Genomic DNA, 13767 nt, shown 5'->3' on the forward strand with positions numbered 1-13767 from the left:
GTGCCATGGTGACGTCTTCTGAGGGATGCCACCAGCAGGGAATGGGGCACACGTGTTGCTCGATGCGAGGGAGGGGGATTCAGGCTGCCTCTGCTCCAGGAGACAGGCTGGCAAAACAAATTACTGCTCCTGACCTTGGCTTGCCCATCGTGTCATTTGACATGGATCGAGGGTAAATACCAAGATTTTTGCCTCTGTGTTGTCGTTTCCAAGCTCTGGTGGCGCTTGGCCAGCCTGAGAGCTCCCATTCCTGGTGCAACCCATGGAGATCAGTTTAAATGGGAGGTGGTATCAGGGGAAAAGTGGAAAGATGGGGGCACAGGGCCTCCAGCACCCTCTGTCACCCATTTCAGGTGTAATGCTGGGAGCTGGCAGCACTGGGGGCTGCTTGCTCTCTCTGGCCCTGAGTTTCTTGTAGCCACAAAGGGGAGCATTAGCTTCATGTTGGGATGAAGCAGCCTGGTGGCAGAACCAGCTCCGGGCAGGCTGACTCAATGAGACTTTGGGCTCAATTCAGCTGCTTTAAACCAGAGAGATGGGCCTGGCCCCAGAACGCGGAGCCAGGCAGCCTCATGCTTGTCCAAGCTGCAGAGGAGCATGAGTGGTTTGTGGCTGGTCCCTCCTTTCTCTAAGCAGGCATCTGCTTCCCACCCTCCACCCCGGGGTGCTGGCTGTGTGCATGCTGTCATAGATGGGACTGGCTCATATTTGTGTGTCAGCATCTTATACATCCCCAGCCTGTCCTGGCCTTAGCCCAGCCTGCTGGGGTGACCTGACCCCCCGTGGGTAACCTGGCCTGGTATGGGGGGCCCTGCTCTGTCTTCTTGTCTCATTTTACCCCAGAGCTTCAGTGGGAACTGCCCCAGCTGTGATTCAGAGAAATGTGGAGAAAAAAGTGTCCCTGTTTTGGGGGGAAAAAGCATTTCTCCCTGATGCTGGGCCAGTCCTGCACTCCAGGGCTGGCTGGGCAATCTGCCTTCCCTGGGCTGCAGGGGATGTGGAGGGGAATGTGAGCTTTCCCTGCTTTCTGGGATTTGCAGCATTGTTTTGAGGGTGGCACCTGGGAAAAGAGGCTTTTTCCAAAGCTGGGCATCCCTGACAGCCTGGGAATCCTCACTGGGATGGACCAGTGGCTGTCAGTGCCCAGAGCTGCAGCAGGGTGATCGCCTGTCCTGCTGCTCCATGTCCCACCTCCATGGCCCATCCATCAGCTCATCCATCACCCCCGGCGCCTTTGCCTTGGGCTGTGACTTTTGGCACAGGCAGGACACATTTAACAGTGTGCTCTGAACGCTTTGCAAGTGGCCACCGGTGGGCTGGGAGCCGTGGGGCTGTGTCACAGCTCCTGCTGCAGTGACACCAGGGCTGGCATTGCCATCCCTGTCCCCGTGGCAGCTGGCAGAAGGTGGAAGTCACCAAAAGCGAGTGTGAGGGTGAAGGATCCCCACCGTGGCTGTGCAATCCAGTCATCTCCTTGGTTCCCTTCACATTTGTTTAGGGTTCATCAGAGCAAAACCCAGCAAGTTTTTAAGGCTGTTTGATCCACCCAGGTGTCTTTGCTTTCTCCCTGTGGCAAGTTGTAGATTTTCACAAAACCTTTGAAGGAAGTCTCAGATAAAACCCAGAGCAGTGAAATCAGGGTGATGAAGCTTGGGTGGGATGTGCCTGTTGCTCTTGGTGGGGCAGCTTAGAAAAGCCCAGCACTGCATGGGCAAACCCTAAAGATGTTGTGGGGGTTCCAGCTGTTGGTTTTTCTGGGTCTGGATTGAAGGCACTTGAGACAGTAATTCATTTTTGGACTCAAGTGTTTATTATTTTTTATCAGTAAAACAGTCTCACTGCTGTGAGCTGGGCAGCTTTTCATTAGAAGGCACAAAATGGCCAACAATCTCTTGTTGCAAGGTCTTTTAAGACTAAACTCTCCAATTAAGAACTGACACCTGGATTATTTTCCCTTTTAACCCAATAACTGATCCCAAAGAGCTGCAATGGGGTCTTTTCTGCCCAATTACAAAATGCCACCCAAACCCAAGAAGAAGAAGGAAGAAGAAGAAACCCAGGACGACACCCTGTGCCCTCCATCTTGCTTCCATCCATAACATACTAAAAATCCCAAACCCTAAATTTCTCACCCAGTGACACACCTGCACTGCTCTCTATAATCTATTGCACACTTTTGTGGATTCTAGTCTATCCTGAACTCTGGGAAACTTTCTCCATGAATGAGGGTCAAAGTCAGTGCTGCCCTTGTGGGGTCAGGGCACCCCAGAGCAGACAGAGAAATATTCCCAGTGCCCTGGGTTTCCACAAGATGTTTTGAGGGAAAACCTTTATTTTTTTTCATTTAAAGGATGTGATTTGGCAAGAACCTATCAGTTGGTCAGGTCTGACCTCCTACCTGGACCCATTTCTGGCTGCTGGGGGTGGAATTTGTGGCATTGCCACTCTGGCAGTGGGTTCCCATCCCAGTGGCTGGGAGAGCCTTCTCCTGAATGAAGGCTTTGGGATATCTTCTGTGAGGGGTTCACAGCTAATTGGTACAACCAATATTTGTTTTGCAAAGGCAATTGGAGGGAAGGACGGATTGAGAGCGCCAGAAATTCAATTGACCTGTAAGAACAGATACAGTGTAAAGGGAATCCTTCCCCTGCCAAGCAAATATTTAGAAAGGAGAAGCAATAAAATGAATAAGCAACAAAGTAATATCCTGCCTCCACGGCCGAGGGAAGGCTGCTGGGAAGGGCTGCTGCCCCTGATGCTGCGATAACCCTGAGCAGACGAGTGGCAGGAACCTGTTTCCTAGAGAAAGCATGTTTGCTTTTGCCATCTAATTCATCAAAAGCTCATCCTGCTGCCTTGGCAGCACTGGGACCTGTCTCAGGTAGCCTGGCAAGCTGGGCACTGTCCCTGCACCCTTGTCTCCTCTTGTAGGGGTCTCTGCTCTTTGCTGCCACGTCCCTGCTCAGCCTTCTCTGGTGATCAGAGCACACTGGGAGGGTTGTAGGTGCTGTGGGATGTGAGGGGTGTGTGGGAAAGATCAACAATTCCTGCCTGGAATGTCATTCCGGTGCCTCAGCACTCATTGATGTGAAAATACAAATGGTTAAGGGGAAAAAAAAAAAAAGAAAATATATGTTTTTTTAGATCAGAAAGCTCCAGAAAAACATTTTAGGTTAGGAGTGGTGAGATGGCATCCAGCCAGGGCTTTGGCTGCATGGAGCAAAGCACCCGAGTCCCTCTTTGCCAGATGGCTCAGCATCCCTGGGCACAGCCCTGCAGTGTGACTTGAACTTAGGCTCATGGCTGAGTTTAAAAATCTCTGTGTAAAGCTAAGGTTTTTCAGAAAAAAATACCTCATGCACACATATATGTATATACACACACACATATATGTATAAAATAGAGCCAGTAGAACAAAGGAAAATAATTTTATGGGGAAGCTCTTAACCAGCTCCAGTGCTGAGCATCTTCAGGCCACTTTGGAGCCTTTTGAGCATCTTCCCCCAGTGATGGATATTGACCCTCCTGTTTGGTGTCAGGATCTGAGACGTCTTGTCATTTACTGACATTAGTCAGAGCCTTTTCTGGGGGCTACTGGAATCACCTTGAAATCCATTCACTACACAGAAATCAAAAAGACGTTCGGATTTGCATTGGTAGATTGCTGAATTTTCAAGAGAACATTGGCTAAAAATGTCAACTTCCTCAGACTGAAGAGGAGAAAGCTCTAGAGAAGCTCAAACAAATTTTGAACTCTTTATAGTCAAATTTTCCTGAGGTTTTATCCATCTTGTTGTAAGATTGAGCCCCTCTAGGGTGCTCTGTACCTCTCAGAAGCTGATGCTCAGGCCCATGAAGGGCAGAGCTCTGATTTTCCACACGTGAGATGTCATTTGGGAGCAGATCTCTTGTGGGGATCACAGAGGATGAGCTGCTGGACTGGCTCTGCCTCTGCGTCCACAGACCACCGATGGCATGAAATGCCCCCATGTACCCTCATCTGTTATCTCATCCCTGTCTCAAGTGCCACGAGGCTGCAAAACACACCCCAAACATTTGTTTCTCCCAAAAGCACACGCCAGGAGAGAGCAGCAACATGAGCTGAGCAGAGCAAGGAGGGGGGAAAGAAAAAAGATGGCTTAAATTTAATGTCTTTTCAGACGAGTATTTCCATTCATTCCAGAGCATATTCCTCTGGCATTTCCAGCACGCTTGTTTAGCTGAGCAGTTAACAAACTTCATGGAAACACATGTTATAGTGCTCTCTAGTGCACGGAGCTATGTATGAAGGATGATTCTTCTGAGATATCTCCATGCGAGCGCAGCTTTTGCTCCGGAGCAGCCCCTTAGCCGCAGCAGCTGCTTCCCATTGTGGAGATGCTGCTGAGTTGGGGGGAAAAAAAACACTCCAACAAACCCTCAACCCCATCCCAACAACCTGACAACACACGCAGATGATATTTATGCAAAACCCTGCGCGAGGGTGAGGGAAATAAAAGATAAGGCAAGAAATAAGCGGGGCGGGCGAGCGCTATCTCCCTGCCCGGCGCGCTCCCGCCGATCTCTGTTTGCCGAGCTGCTCCGAAGCAGCTGCTCCCTGTGTCCAAGTGAGTTTACTCTGTTTAGCTTTTATACAGCCCAGCGATTTTTATGGCCACCGGAGCGCCGGGAAGCTCCACAGGATATTGGCCGGCTCCTAATGAGAATTTGCCGCGTCGGCACGTCGGGCGCAAACAGCCCCAGTGAATGTTAAACGCCTGGGAAACCGCAGCTCCTGCAGCCCCATCCCTGGATGCTCCCAGAGCCCTTGGGGGGAACGTGGGGTTGCTGTTTAATAAAGGGAAAGGCAAGCCTTGATTGTAGCCTAGGAGACTCGAGAGCAGCCGAGGCTCCCGGCTGGACCTGTGCACCCGCACTGGCCTCGGTGGGGATGCTCCAGGAAAGCCTCGCAGGGCCAGGGCAGCCCTGAGGGATTATTTGGGATTTGGGGGGTCCTAAAGGTGAGGTTGGACTTGAGGGTCCAGGCAAGTGTTGAACTCGGTCGCCTGGGTTTGCCTGATCCCTTTTTGAACCTGTTGGGGCAAGGTGGAGGTGAATTTGTGGTCTCACAAGGGAAATAGGGCTGGAAAAGACTGGAATTCTTCTCAGTTCTTCTTCTCCTTGGAGCAGGGCTCACTTGCATGTGGATCAGGTTGTTCAGGGCTGGAACCAGTAAAGAATTGGCTGTGCCCGAGGAATGCGATTTCTGTTTAATCAGAATGCTCTATCTTTCCTTTGTTGTTTTTTGTTTTTGTTTTTGTTTTGTAACTCTCCGTTTGAAAATCTGAATGGAAAATAGAAAGGTTTAATTTTGGTTTGTGTCTGTATTAATTTTCCATCACAGGAGGTTTAAAAAAAAATTCAGAAACAAATATAATGGCTTGCAAGAGGAGTACATTAATCTGGAGCAGAATGAAAATAACTCCTTCCCCCACGGTGGTACAGCACGTCAAAAAACCAGCGTGTGTGTAAAATCCCCAAGGGGGTAGGAAAGCCAGCCTGCAGGAGGTTTCAGCCAGGATATCTTTTTCTTGGAAAACAAACACAAAAAAAAAAAAAGAATAGTTTTCAAGATCTTCACATTTTTACCCACAAAATGAATGGCATGAGCAGCGTTTCCTTCTCTCCTGGTTATTCCTGCCCCGCTCACAAAGCAGCCAAATCGGGGTGGTGGCGGCAGCAATGGCACATCCTCTTGCTCCTGGTGACTTTGCTTTTCCATCATTTGCCTCTCCATTAATCTCAGTACAAACAAAGGCTCTGAAGAGACAAGCTGAAAAGCTCCTGGGGGTACGTTTAAATCAGTCCTTTCTAATAATGTCTGTCGACCTCTCTGTGGAAGCACTGCTCCCCAAGGAAAGGACACGGAGCTACGGCAGCGTGCTGAAATATGGTGGGGTGTAATTAATTCTGACCTCTGGCTCCCGCTCACTCACTCTCAATATTAAATTTGACTAGTGATATTGTGGTTTTTCAATTATCCTTGTTTTCTTGGGGGCATGGGTGGGGTGGGGGGAATGAGGGGGGTCGCTGCTCAAAATTCAGCTTGGTGGGAGATGCATTGCTTGGATGCAGGACTGCTGGGCTGTGGGGTGGATGGGATTGATCCTTGGGTTGGCTTCACTGGGATGGCATTTGGGCCTGGACGTGGTGTTGTGTGTGCCTCTCCCCCTCCTACCTGTGCCTCTAAAACCTGGTGCTTCATCAGTGCTGGGGTGGGACCAAGCCCCTGTCTGATGCTACACGCTGTTATTGAGGGTGGGGGGACACCAAAAGAAGAGGTCTTGAGGGAAATGGGAAGGAAAATCAGCGTTTTGGTCTTGGCCTTCTGGCCTCACTCAGGAGATGACTTTCTGGCCTCTCCTGCCATTGAGCAGAGGATTTTTATCAGGCTCCTAGAGGGGGGACAGAACCATCAGCAGCTGTAGGACCTTGTGGGTGAAAGTCTTACTAGTGTGTCCTTGATCAGAAATGGAGCAGCACAGAGCAGCCTTGGAAGATGTGCACTTGCTCCACCTTTTACTTGGACACAGGGAAGGCTCCTGGTGTGTTTTGGCAGCGGCTGCTCCCTGGGAAGGCTTCGTTTGTCTGTTTACTTAACCCCGTCATTGTAGCAGTGCCCCTGCCGTGGTCTCTGGAGGCTCCAGGAGGTGTTAAGTGACCACTTCTGGACCCCATCCAGGCGTCAGGGGCGAAGGTGCCCTTTCCTGGGAAAGCTCAGATGGTTCCCATGTAGCCGAAGGAGGGTTGAACAGCCCAGCATCACCCCCTCTCCTCTGCTCCCCCTTTCCTCTCTGCCAGCAGCCCCACAACGTGTCCCTCATCACTGGTGTCCTCTGCCAGGCACCAGGCCCTGGGGGGGGACATGGGACCTGCTCAGGTGCTTACATCAGAGCAGGAGCTCCTTCAGGGATGCTCCTGCAGAACACCCATGCATAGACTCCATAATTTAACCTCTTCAAAGCCTCTGGGTCCCTGCATGGGGCTGCCCCCTACTCCACACCCAATACTGGCTCTGCCTTTGGGAGCAAGCTGTGCTTACTGGCATCCTCTGCCATGATGGGCTCTCTGAGAATGCGTGGCACAGTGGGATGCTGGATGGGGTAGAACCCCTGGGTTAGGACCCTGAGAGAGCTGGGTTAGGTGAAGAAAGGCCAAAAATAGGACTCTCAGGCTTCTCCTCCCTTCCTTGCTCTCTGGCCTCTCGGAGCATACAGCCACCAGCCAAGTGAATCAGTGATTCACCCCTGGTGAATCTGCCAGAGACCAAATCTTGGCTTTTTGGGCTCCCTGTTCCCTGTTGGCAGCAGCAGCTCAGCTGAACCCCGGGGAGAACTTGCACCCCAGGGCCATGGAGGCGAGCTCACATCAGCCCCCGGGGTGAAATAAACCCGTTTCAGCTCGGTTGCCATGTCCCCTCAAAGTGTTGGAAGATGCATTCAGGCAGCAGGAAGGAGAAGGGCTTGAGCTGGGGGGAGGAGGGAGGAGAAGGGAAATTAAAGGAGAGGGGAAAAAAAAGAAAAAAAAAAAGGAAAACGCCACTTGCTGCAGAGCGAGCGAATTCTCCAATAAACCTGAATCTGCTGAGAATACATTTTACAAACATGCAGCGAAGTTGGCTGCTTTTGTTTGGGCGTTTGTTAAGCATTAACTAAAGAATGCCATGGTCCAGCCTGCTCGGTGTGAAACCTAATTCTCCCCCTTTCTGGAGCCATGGCATGGAGTGCTCAATTTTTTTCTCTCTGTAGGACTGCAGCCTTCTGGTACTCCAGCCAAAAAACACTCATATTTTAGCAAGCTTAGCCCCGGCCCCGTTGCCAGGCAGTAAAGCGAACACTTGTCCGCCTCGGGGGGGAGGGAGCTGGGAGACAGGGAAGGGTCAGGAGAAGAGCCCCGGGGAAAACATCCCTCCCCTGTCCCACCAGAGAGCTCCCTGAGGGCTTGGGGTGCACAGGGAGGGACGTGAGGGTGGCTGTGGGCGCTTTCCTCCATTGGCTTGGGAGCCCGGAGACACAGTGTAGGTTTGGAGGTGATCCTTGGTGTGGAGTTGCCCTCTGGATTGTGCTCCCCATGCCCAGGATGTGCCAGCCTGCTCTCCACAGTGCCGAGATGGACTCAGCTCTTTCTGAGTCACTCCTGTGGTGTCAGCACCTCTCCTGCCAGGGCTGAGGATCCACGGGGCGCCCCATGGCTGCAGCTGGGGGATACACTCACTGCCACCATCCCCTTCCTGCTTGGCCATGGTCCATGCCCTCTGCCCCTCCCTTGGCTCCGTGAGCAGGGACAGGGTGATGTGAGCCCAGCAGCAGCAGGGCAGTGGCTCATTCCCAAGCCAGGGGTGCAGGGTTGACAGCAAAGTGACATTTCTCCACTGCCAGCCTCTTGAGGACCTGGTGCTGATGTCCCCCCCTGGGGCGAGTGGCAGTGGGTGAGAAGGTGACCAAGTGCCAACTCAATCTGGTGTCCTCATTCCCTGTGGCTCATTGCTGGTGCTCACTGCCAGCCTCCTCCTGCACCCCTTGGACTGACCCTTGGTTCATCCCCGTGCCAGGATCGTGGCCTTGGTGGGATTCATGGCTCTGAATGCCAGGCTGCTTGGAAGCAAGGGCAAGGACCATTGAAGGTGAGGGTGCTGGAGGCTGATGGCACTTGGGGGATAAGAGCGTTTGCAGAGTAAAACCATTCTGGGGAGAAGGCATTTGGGTCAAGGGTCCAGGCCAGGCTGGAGCTCCCAGCACCTCCTGATGGATTGATCAATGCCAGTTTAGTATTTTCTTGTGGCTCTGTGCCCTCCAGCACAGAAAACTTAAAATTCTCAGCATCCAAGATTCCAACAAGTCAGGACCTGCTCGGGCTCCTCCTGAGCCGTGCTCACAACCTGGGGTGAGTGGGGCAGGTGTGTTGGAAAACCCAACATTCCTGTGGATGGTGCCAATGCAGGGTCACCCAGGGGCTGCCCCTGCCCCTCTCGCCCCATCCCTGGAGCAGGCAGGGAGGGGAGCAGAGCTCTCTCACCTTCCCTGCAGCCCAGCCCAGGGCTCGCCTCGGCGATTGAGATTTGTCCGTCACGATTCAATATCGGCGTCCCCGCCCCGGGAGGCTCCGCGGGGCCGCCTTTGTATGCGGGGCACGCAGACAGACAGACAGCAGCCGGGAAGCGCCCGTCAATCACGGCCCCTTTCAGCCTGCCACCCCCGCAGGAACGGGGAAAGAGGCGCTGGTGGCACCGGGGCCGCACCCCGGCCATCGGGAGGGGACAGGGATGAGCATCCCAGAGGTGGCTTTGGCCGTGTGTCGGTATTTTTTAGGTTTTGGTGATGCTGCGTGGATGGGAAACCCCAAAGGAGAGGTCTGGGATGCTTTGTTGGGAAGGAGGAATGGGGAAGGAGAAGTGGGGCTGCATCCTGGGGGATATGCCTGACGCCGCCAGAAATGTTGCACTTTTGGAAATGCCCAAACATTTTGCTTCAAGATTTTCTTGAGAGCCACCACCAGCCCCTTTTGGCTTCAAATCTGCAGCTTGTCATTTCAAAAGAGACCTTATTTTGCTTCAAGATTTTCTTGAAAGTCACCACCAGCCCCTTTCAGCTTCAAAACTGCAGCTTGTCATTTCAAAAGAGACCTAAACTTAAAAAAAAACCCCAACCAAAATAAACCAACCCCCAAGAATAGGAATATTTTTAAGATCAGACACAAAAGGTGCTATATGTGGTGATAAAAATTGCTCACATCATTTACTATCTTTTTTTGGTTCCAGTTCCTCCTAAGTTGGGCACGTTGGTTTTATTTACAAATACTCACTGTCAGTGCTTCAGTGAGGTGTTTACTGAGCTGCTGGGGGCAGCCTGGTTCTCCAGCAGGCATCCCAATCTCCCTGTCTGGTGCCCTGGCCAGCTTCCCACCTGCCTAAACAAAGCCAGTGCTGCCCCTCAGGCCTGACTTAACTTTGGAACCACAGGTTATGGAGGGGAAAAAAAAAGCCCTAAAATGCCATAAGTGAAGCAGGAGAGAGCTGGGCTTGGAGCTGAAGGTCCCAGAGATGGAGGAAAACCTCTGTGGATCCAGGCTGGTGTGTCTCACTCAGGCTAAAATGTTAAATTAATTGCTGGAGTCTGGGTCTCAAGGGTACAGCCTGATCTCAAGGGAGTTGAGACACCAACAAGATCCTTTACTCTCTCTCTCCATTACTACCTGGGCCAGATCGTGGTTTTTCTGCCTGTGACCTTTTAGTGCCTGAGGTCTGAGTTTATTGTGTGTTTATAAGGAGCTCTCTTTGGTTTTTTGGGGGTTTCTCTGCAGCTCACATTGCTCAGGGATGGGGGAGTCCTGCACTGGGCACTGAAAGACACCTGGACTGAACAGCATCCCTCAGTGAGAGCTGCTTTGGAAATAAAGTCATTTATTCAGCGACCTAGGAATGGCTTTAAGTGTCTGATATCAGGCAGCCATGTACCTAAATCTCACACCTCCCTGCTTGTGCAGCACCCTTTGGGCTTGGAAACATCCACTGCTGGGGTGGTGCTGCTGTGCCTGGTTGGCAGAGGTTTGTGGCTCTCTAGTAAGTGCCTGGGAAACAAATTTTGGGCACATTTATTCCTGGAGATTAGCTGGCAGTAGTGTAATATCTTATCAATATTTTATTGCTGAGAGCAGTTGGTAATCCCAACAGGTAGGGCTTAAACATCGTTTAAACAGGACGAGAATGTGTTGCCAGACGAATACAAATAGCCTCCACTTTGACATAAAAGAGACATAATTAAAGATGAAGTGACTACAGAAATATTAATGCAAGCCAGTGTATGTTTGAGCTGGAACAAGAAAAAAAAAATGACCCTTCAGAAGGGATGCTTTCAAGGGAATGCACCTCCCTCTCTTCCCAGGGATGTTGGAAATACATCTTAGGGACAGGCAGTTGTAGGTAAATTTGGGGAAATAAAGCTGAATGTAGAAAAATAAAAGCTACTAATGGCAATTTGAACTCTCTAAGCTTTTTATTTGATGATTTCTCACATTCTGTGGTGATGACAGTGTTTTACAAAAGCTTTATAACACTCCTTTCCTATTTCTTTGGGAATGCTGAGTGTGCCCAGGATTTGGCTGGCAAGGGGAGAGTGTTGCACCAGACCCTCGTGCTTGCCAACACTGTTTGGGGAAAAGCTGTGAGGAAGAAAGCACTTTTTCAAACAATCCCCATTTTCTGATGGTTTTCCTGTGAGGGTTTTGCATTTATCTGGTCCTCTGCTTCTCAGAACGGGGCTGATTCAGCACATTTCCTAACAGCCAAAAAAAAAAAAAAGATGGGGTTGCAAGATCGGAGGTAACCTCTGCAGGATGTGTGCTGACTTTTGACTTCTCTTTCTGGGCCAAAGTCACCAAGACAGGGGAATAATAATGTCCAGTTCCCACAGATATTTCGGACAAGGCTGGGTAAACAGTGGGGTTTTTTTTTTCTGTGTGATATCCAAGCCAAGAACTCAAATATCTGGGTGTGGCAAAGAGGTTTTGGTTTGATACCTTCAAACATCTCTGTTGGTCATCCCATTTACTGAAAATATCTGGGCCTAAGGTTAATTCCAGGTGCCTGCAAGTGCTCTGAAGCCAACACTGATGCTGCCACCTCTGCTCTTCTCACCTCAGTTTCCCCCAGCTGTAAATCATTGATCATTCTCAGTAGGGACATTTAAACTGGGAGAAAGGAAAGCTCGGTTCCAACCTGAAGTGTTATTGCTGTTGTTATTATTATTGGCTTTTAAGTCTGGAGCCAGAGTCTTGAAACCTGGGAACGGTTTAATTAGGGACGCCTCAAACGCTGTCACATCAATGTCAAGGAACAAGCTGAGCTTTTCCTTTTCCTTTTGACACGTCAAGTCTTCAGTCTGGCACCGGCCTTAACCCCAGAATTGCTGTCTGGGAGATTTTAATGATATATTAGACATTCCTGATGTGTTTCTGATTTTTGTGCTATGATATTTATTATGAAATTCCTGATTTTTATGATACATTAGACATTCCTGTGTGTCCATTCCTGTGCAAGTGAGGATGGGTCCAGAGGGATGGGGTGGTTTGTGGGTGAGGGAGGGTGGGTACACTTTCTGCAGGTGCTTGTGGAGAGGCACAGATGAGCTCCCTGACCCCACTGCTGTCTCCAGCATCTCCTTGGGTCTTGGCATGAGCTGGAGGGAGGTGACAATGGGGAGTTGGCTTGATGGAACCCATGTGGAGCTGGTGCTACCTTGTGCTAGTGATACCTGGGCTGTTGGGTTTGATACCTTTGTTTTCTGGGCGTCGGGTTCTTCATCACTTGCCCACTTTTATGGTAAGCACCTGGCGAGCCCCAAAACTGCTAAAGTTGACCCAAAGCAGCATCCCCCATTGGCACTGGATGACTGTGCAGCACTGAGAGCACATCCCTGTCACTGCAGAGTGCCAGCACTGCTGTCCCCAGCCCCTCAATGCTCCAGGGGGGTGACACAGCACCGCTGTGCTCATCCATCTCCCCGTTGCGGTGATGTGAGGGTCCCCAGGATGAGGTGAGAGATGAGAATTGACTCCAAGTTCTCAGAAGGCTGATTTATTATTTTATCATATCATATTATATTAAAAGAAATCATATACTAAAACTATACTAAACAAAGAGAGAGGATACATCAGAAAGCTAGAAAGGAATGAATAATAAAAACCCGCGACTGACCAGACTGTCCGACACAGCTGCACTGGGATTGGTCATTAATCAAAAACAATTCACATGGAACCAATCAAAGATCCATCTGTTGGTAAACAATCTCTGTAAGACCATGTCTGGATGGGCTGTTTGGGTCCACTCTGGACCATTGACGATAGAGTCAGCCCACACTGTCTTACGTAGACGAAAGCAAAATATCAGAAGCGCTCTTCTCCACGTGGGAACGTTCTCTCTTTATTCCAAGAGACACATCAGATGGACAAACACATGGAAAAAGAGGCTGTTCCCCAATACAACAAACCTCCTCCAAGCAATCAGATAATTATTGTTTGCATTTCTTTTCTGAGGCTTCTCAGGAGAAAAATCCCGGCGAAGGGACTTTTCATAAAACACCACGGTGACAATCTCCCCGCCGTGGCTGCCCTGTGCCTTGTCCCAGCACCTGCAGGGTGTCACAGCGGGCTGGGTGTGACAAAGAAGTTGTGCTTTGACACCTTCGGACATGTCTCTTGGTCTGGGCGTGGCAAAGAGGTTGTGTGTGACGGTGGTCACAGGGGTCTCAGGTTGAGGGAAGAGACGAGGGGTTGACTCCATGTTTCAGAAGGCTTGATTTATTATTTTATGATATATATTACATTAAAACTATATTAAAAAGAATAGAAGAAAAGGTTTCATCTAAGAAAGCTAACTAAGCTAAGAATAGAACAAGAATGAATCAACAAAGGTCTGTGGCTCGGACAGAGACAGAGCGAGCTGTGCTGTGATTGGCCATTAATTCCAAACATCCACATGAAAGCAATCACAGATCCACCTGTTGCATTCCACAGCAGCAGATAACCATTGGTTACATTTTGTTCCTGAGGCCTCTCAGCTTCTCAGGAGGAAAAAAATCCTAAGAGAGGATTTTTAATGAAAAGACGTCTGCGACAGTTGTGTTTTGACGCCTTCAGCCGTGTCTGTTGGTCTGTCCGTCCCGCAGGCTGTTCGCGGTGAAGTGCGCGGGCTGCCTGGAGGCCGTGGCGCCCAGCGAGCTGGTGATGCGTGCC

The 13767-nt window shown here is 50.4% G+C and overlaps 1 protein-coding gene across 1 annotated transcript in view; it reads left to right on the forward strand.

The window, feature by feature from the left end:
* LOC102033394 (LIM homeobox transcription factor 1-alpha) overlaps positions 1–13767 on the forward strand; it is a 47209-nt gene that overhangs the window by 24383 nt on the left and 9059 nt on the right. The window contains 1 exon segment of the mRNA XM_031061676.1: positions 13701–13766. Coding sequence (XP_030917536.1) covers positions 13701–13766 — 66 coding nt within the window.

This window comes from Geospiza fortis, unplaced genomic scaffold (genome assembly GCF_000277835.1).
Source record: "Geospiza fortis unplaced genomic scaffold, GeoFor_1.0 scaffold5, whole genome shotgun sequence".
In the NCBI taxonomy this organism is placed as follows: domain Eukaryota; kingdom Metazoa; phylum Chordata; class Aves; order Passeriformes; family Thraupidae; genus Geospiza; species Geospiza fortis.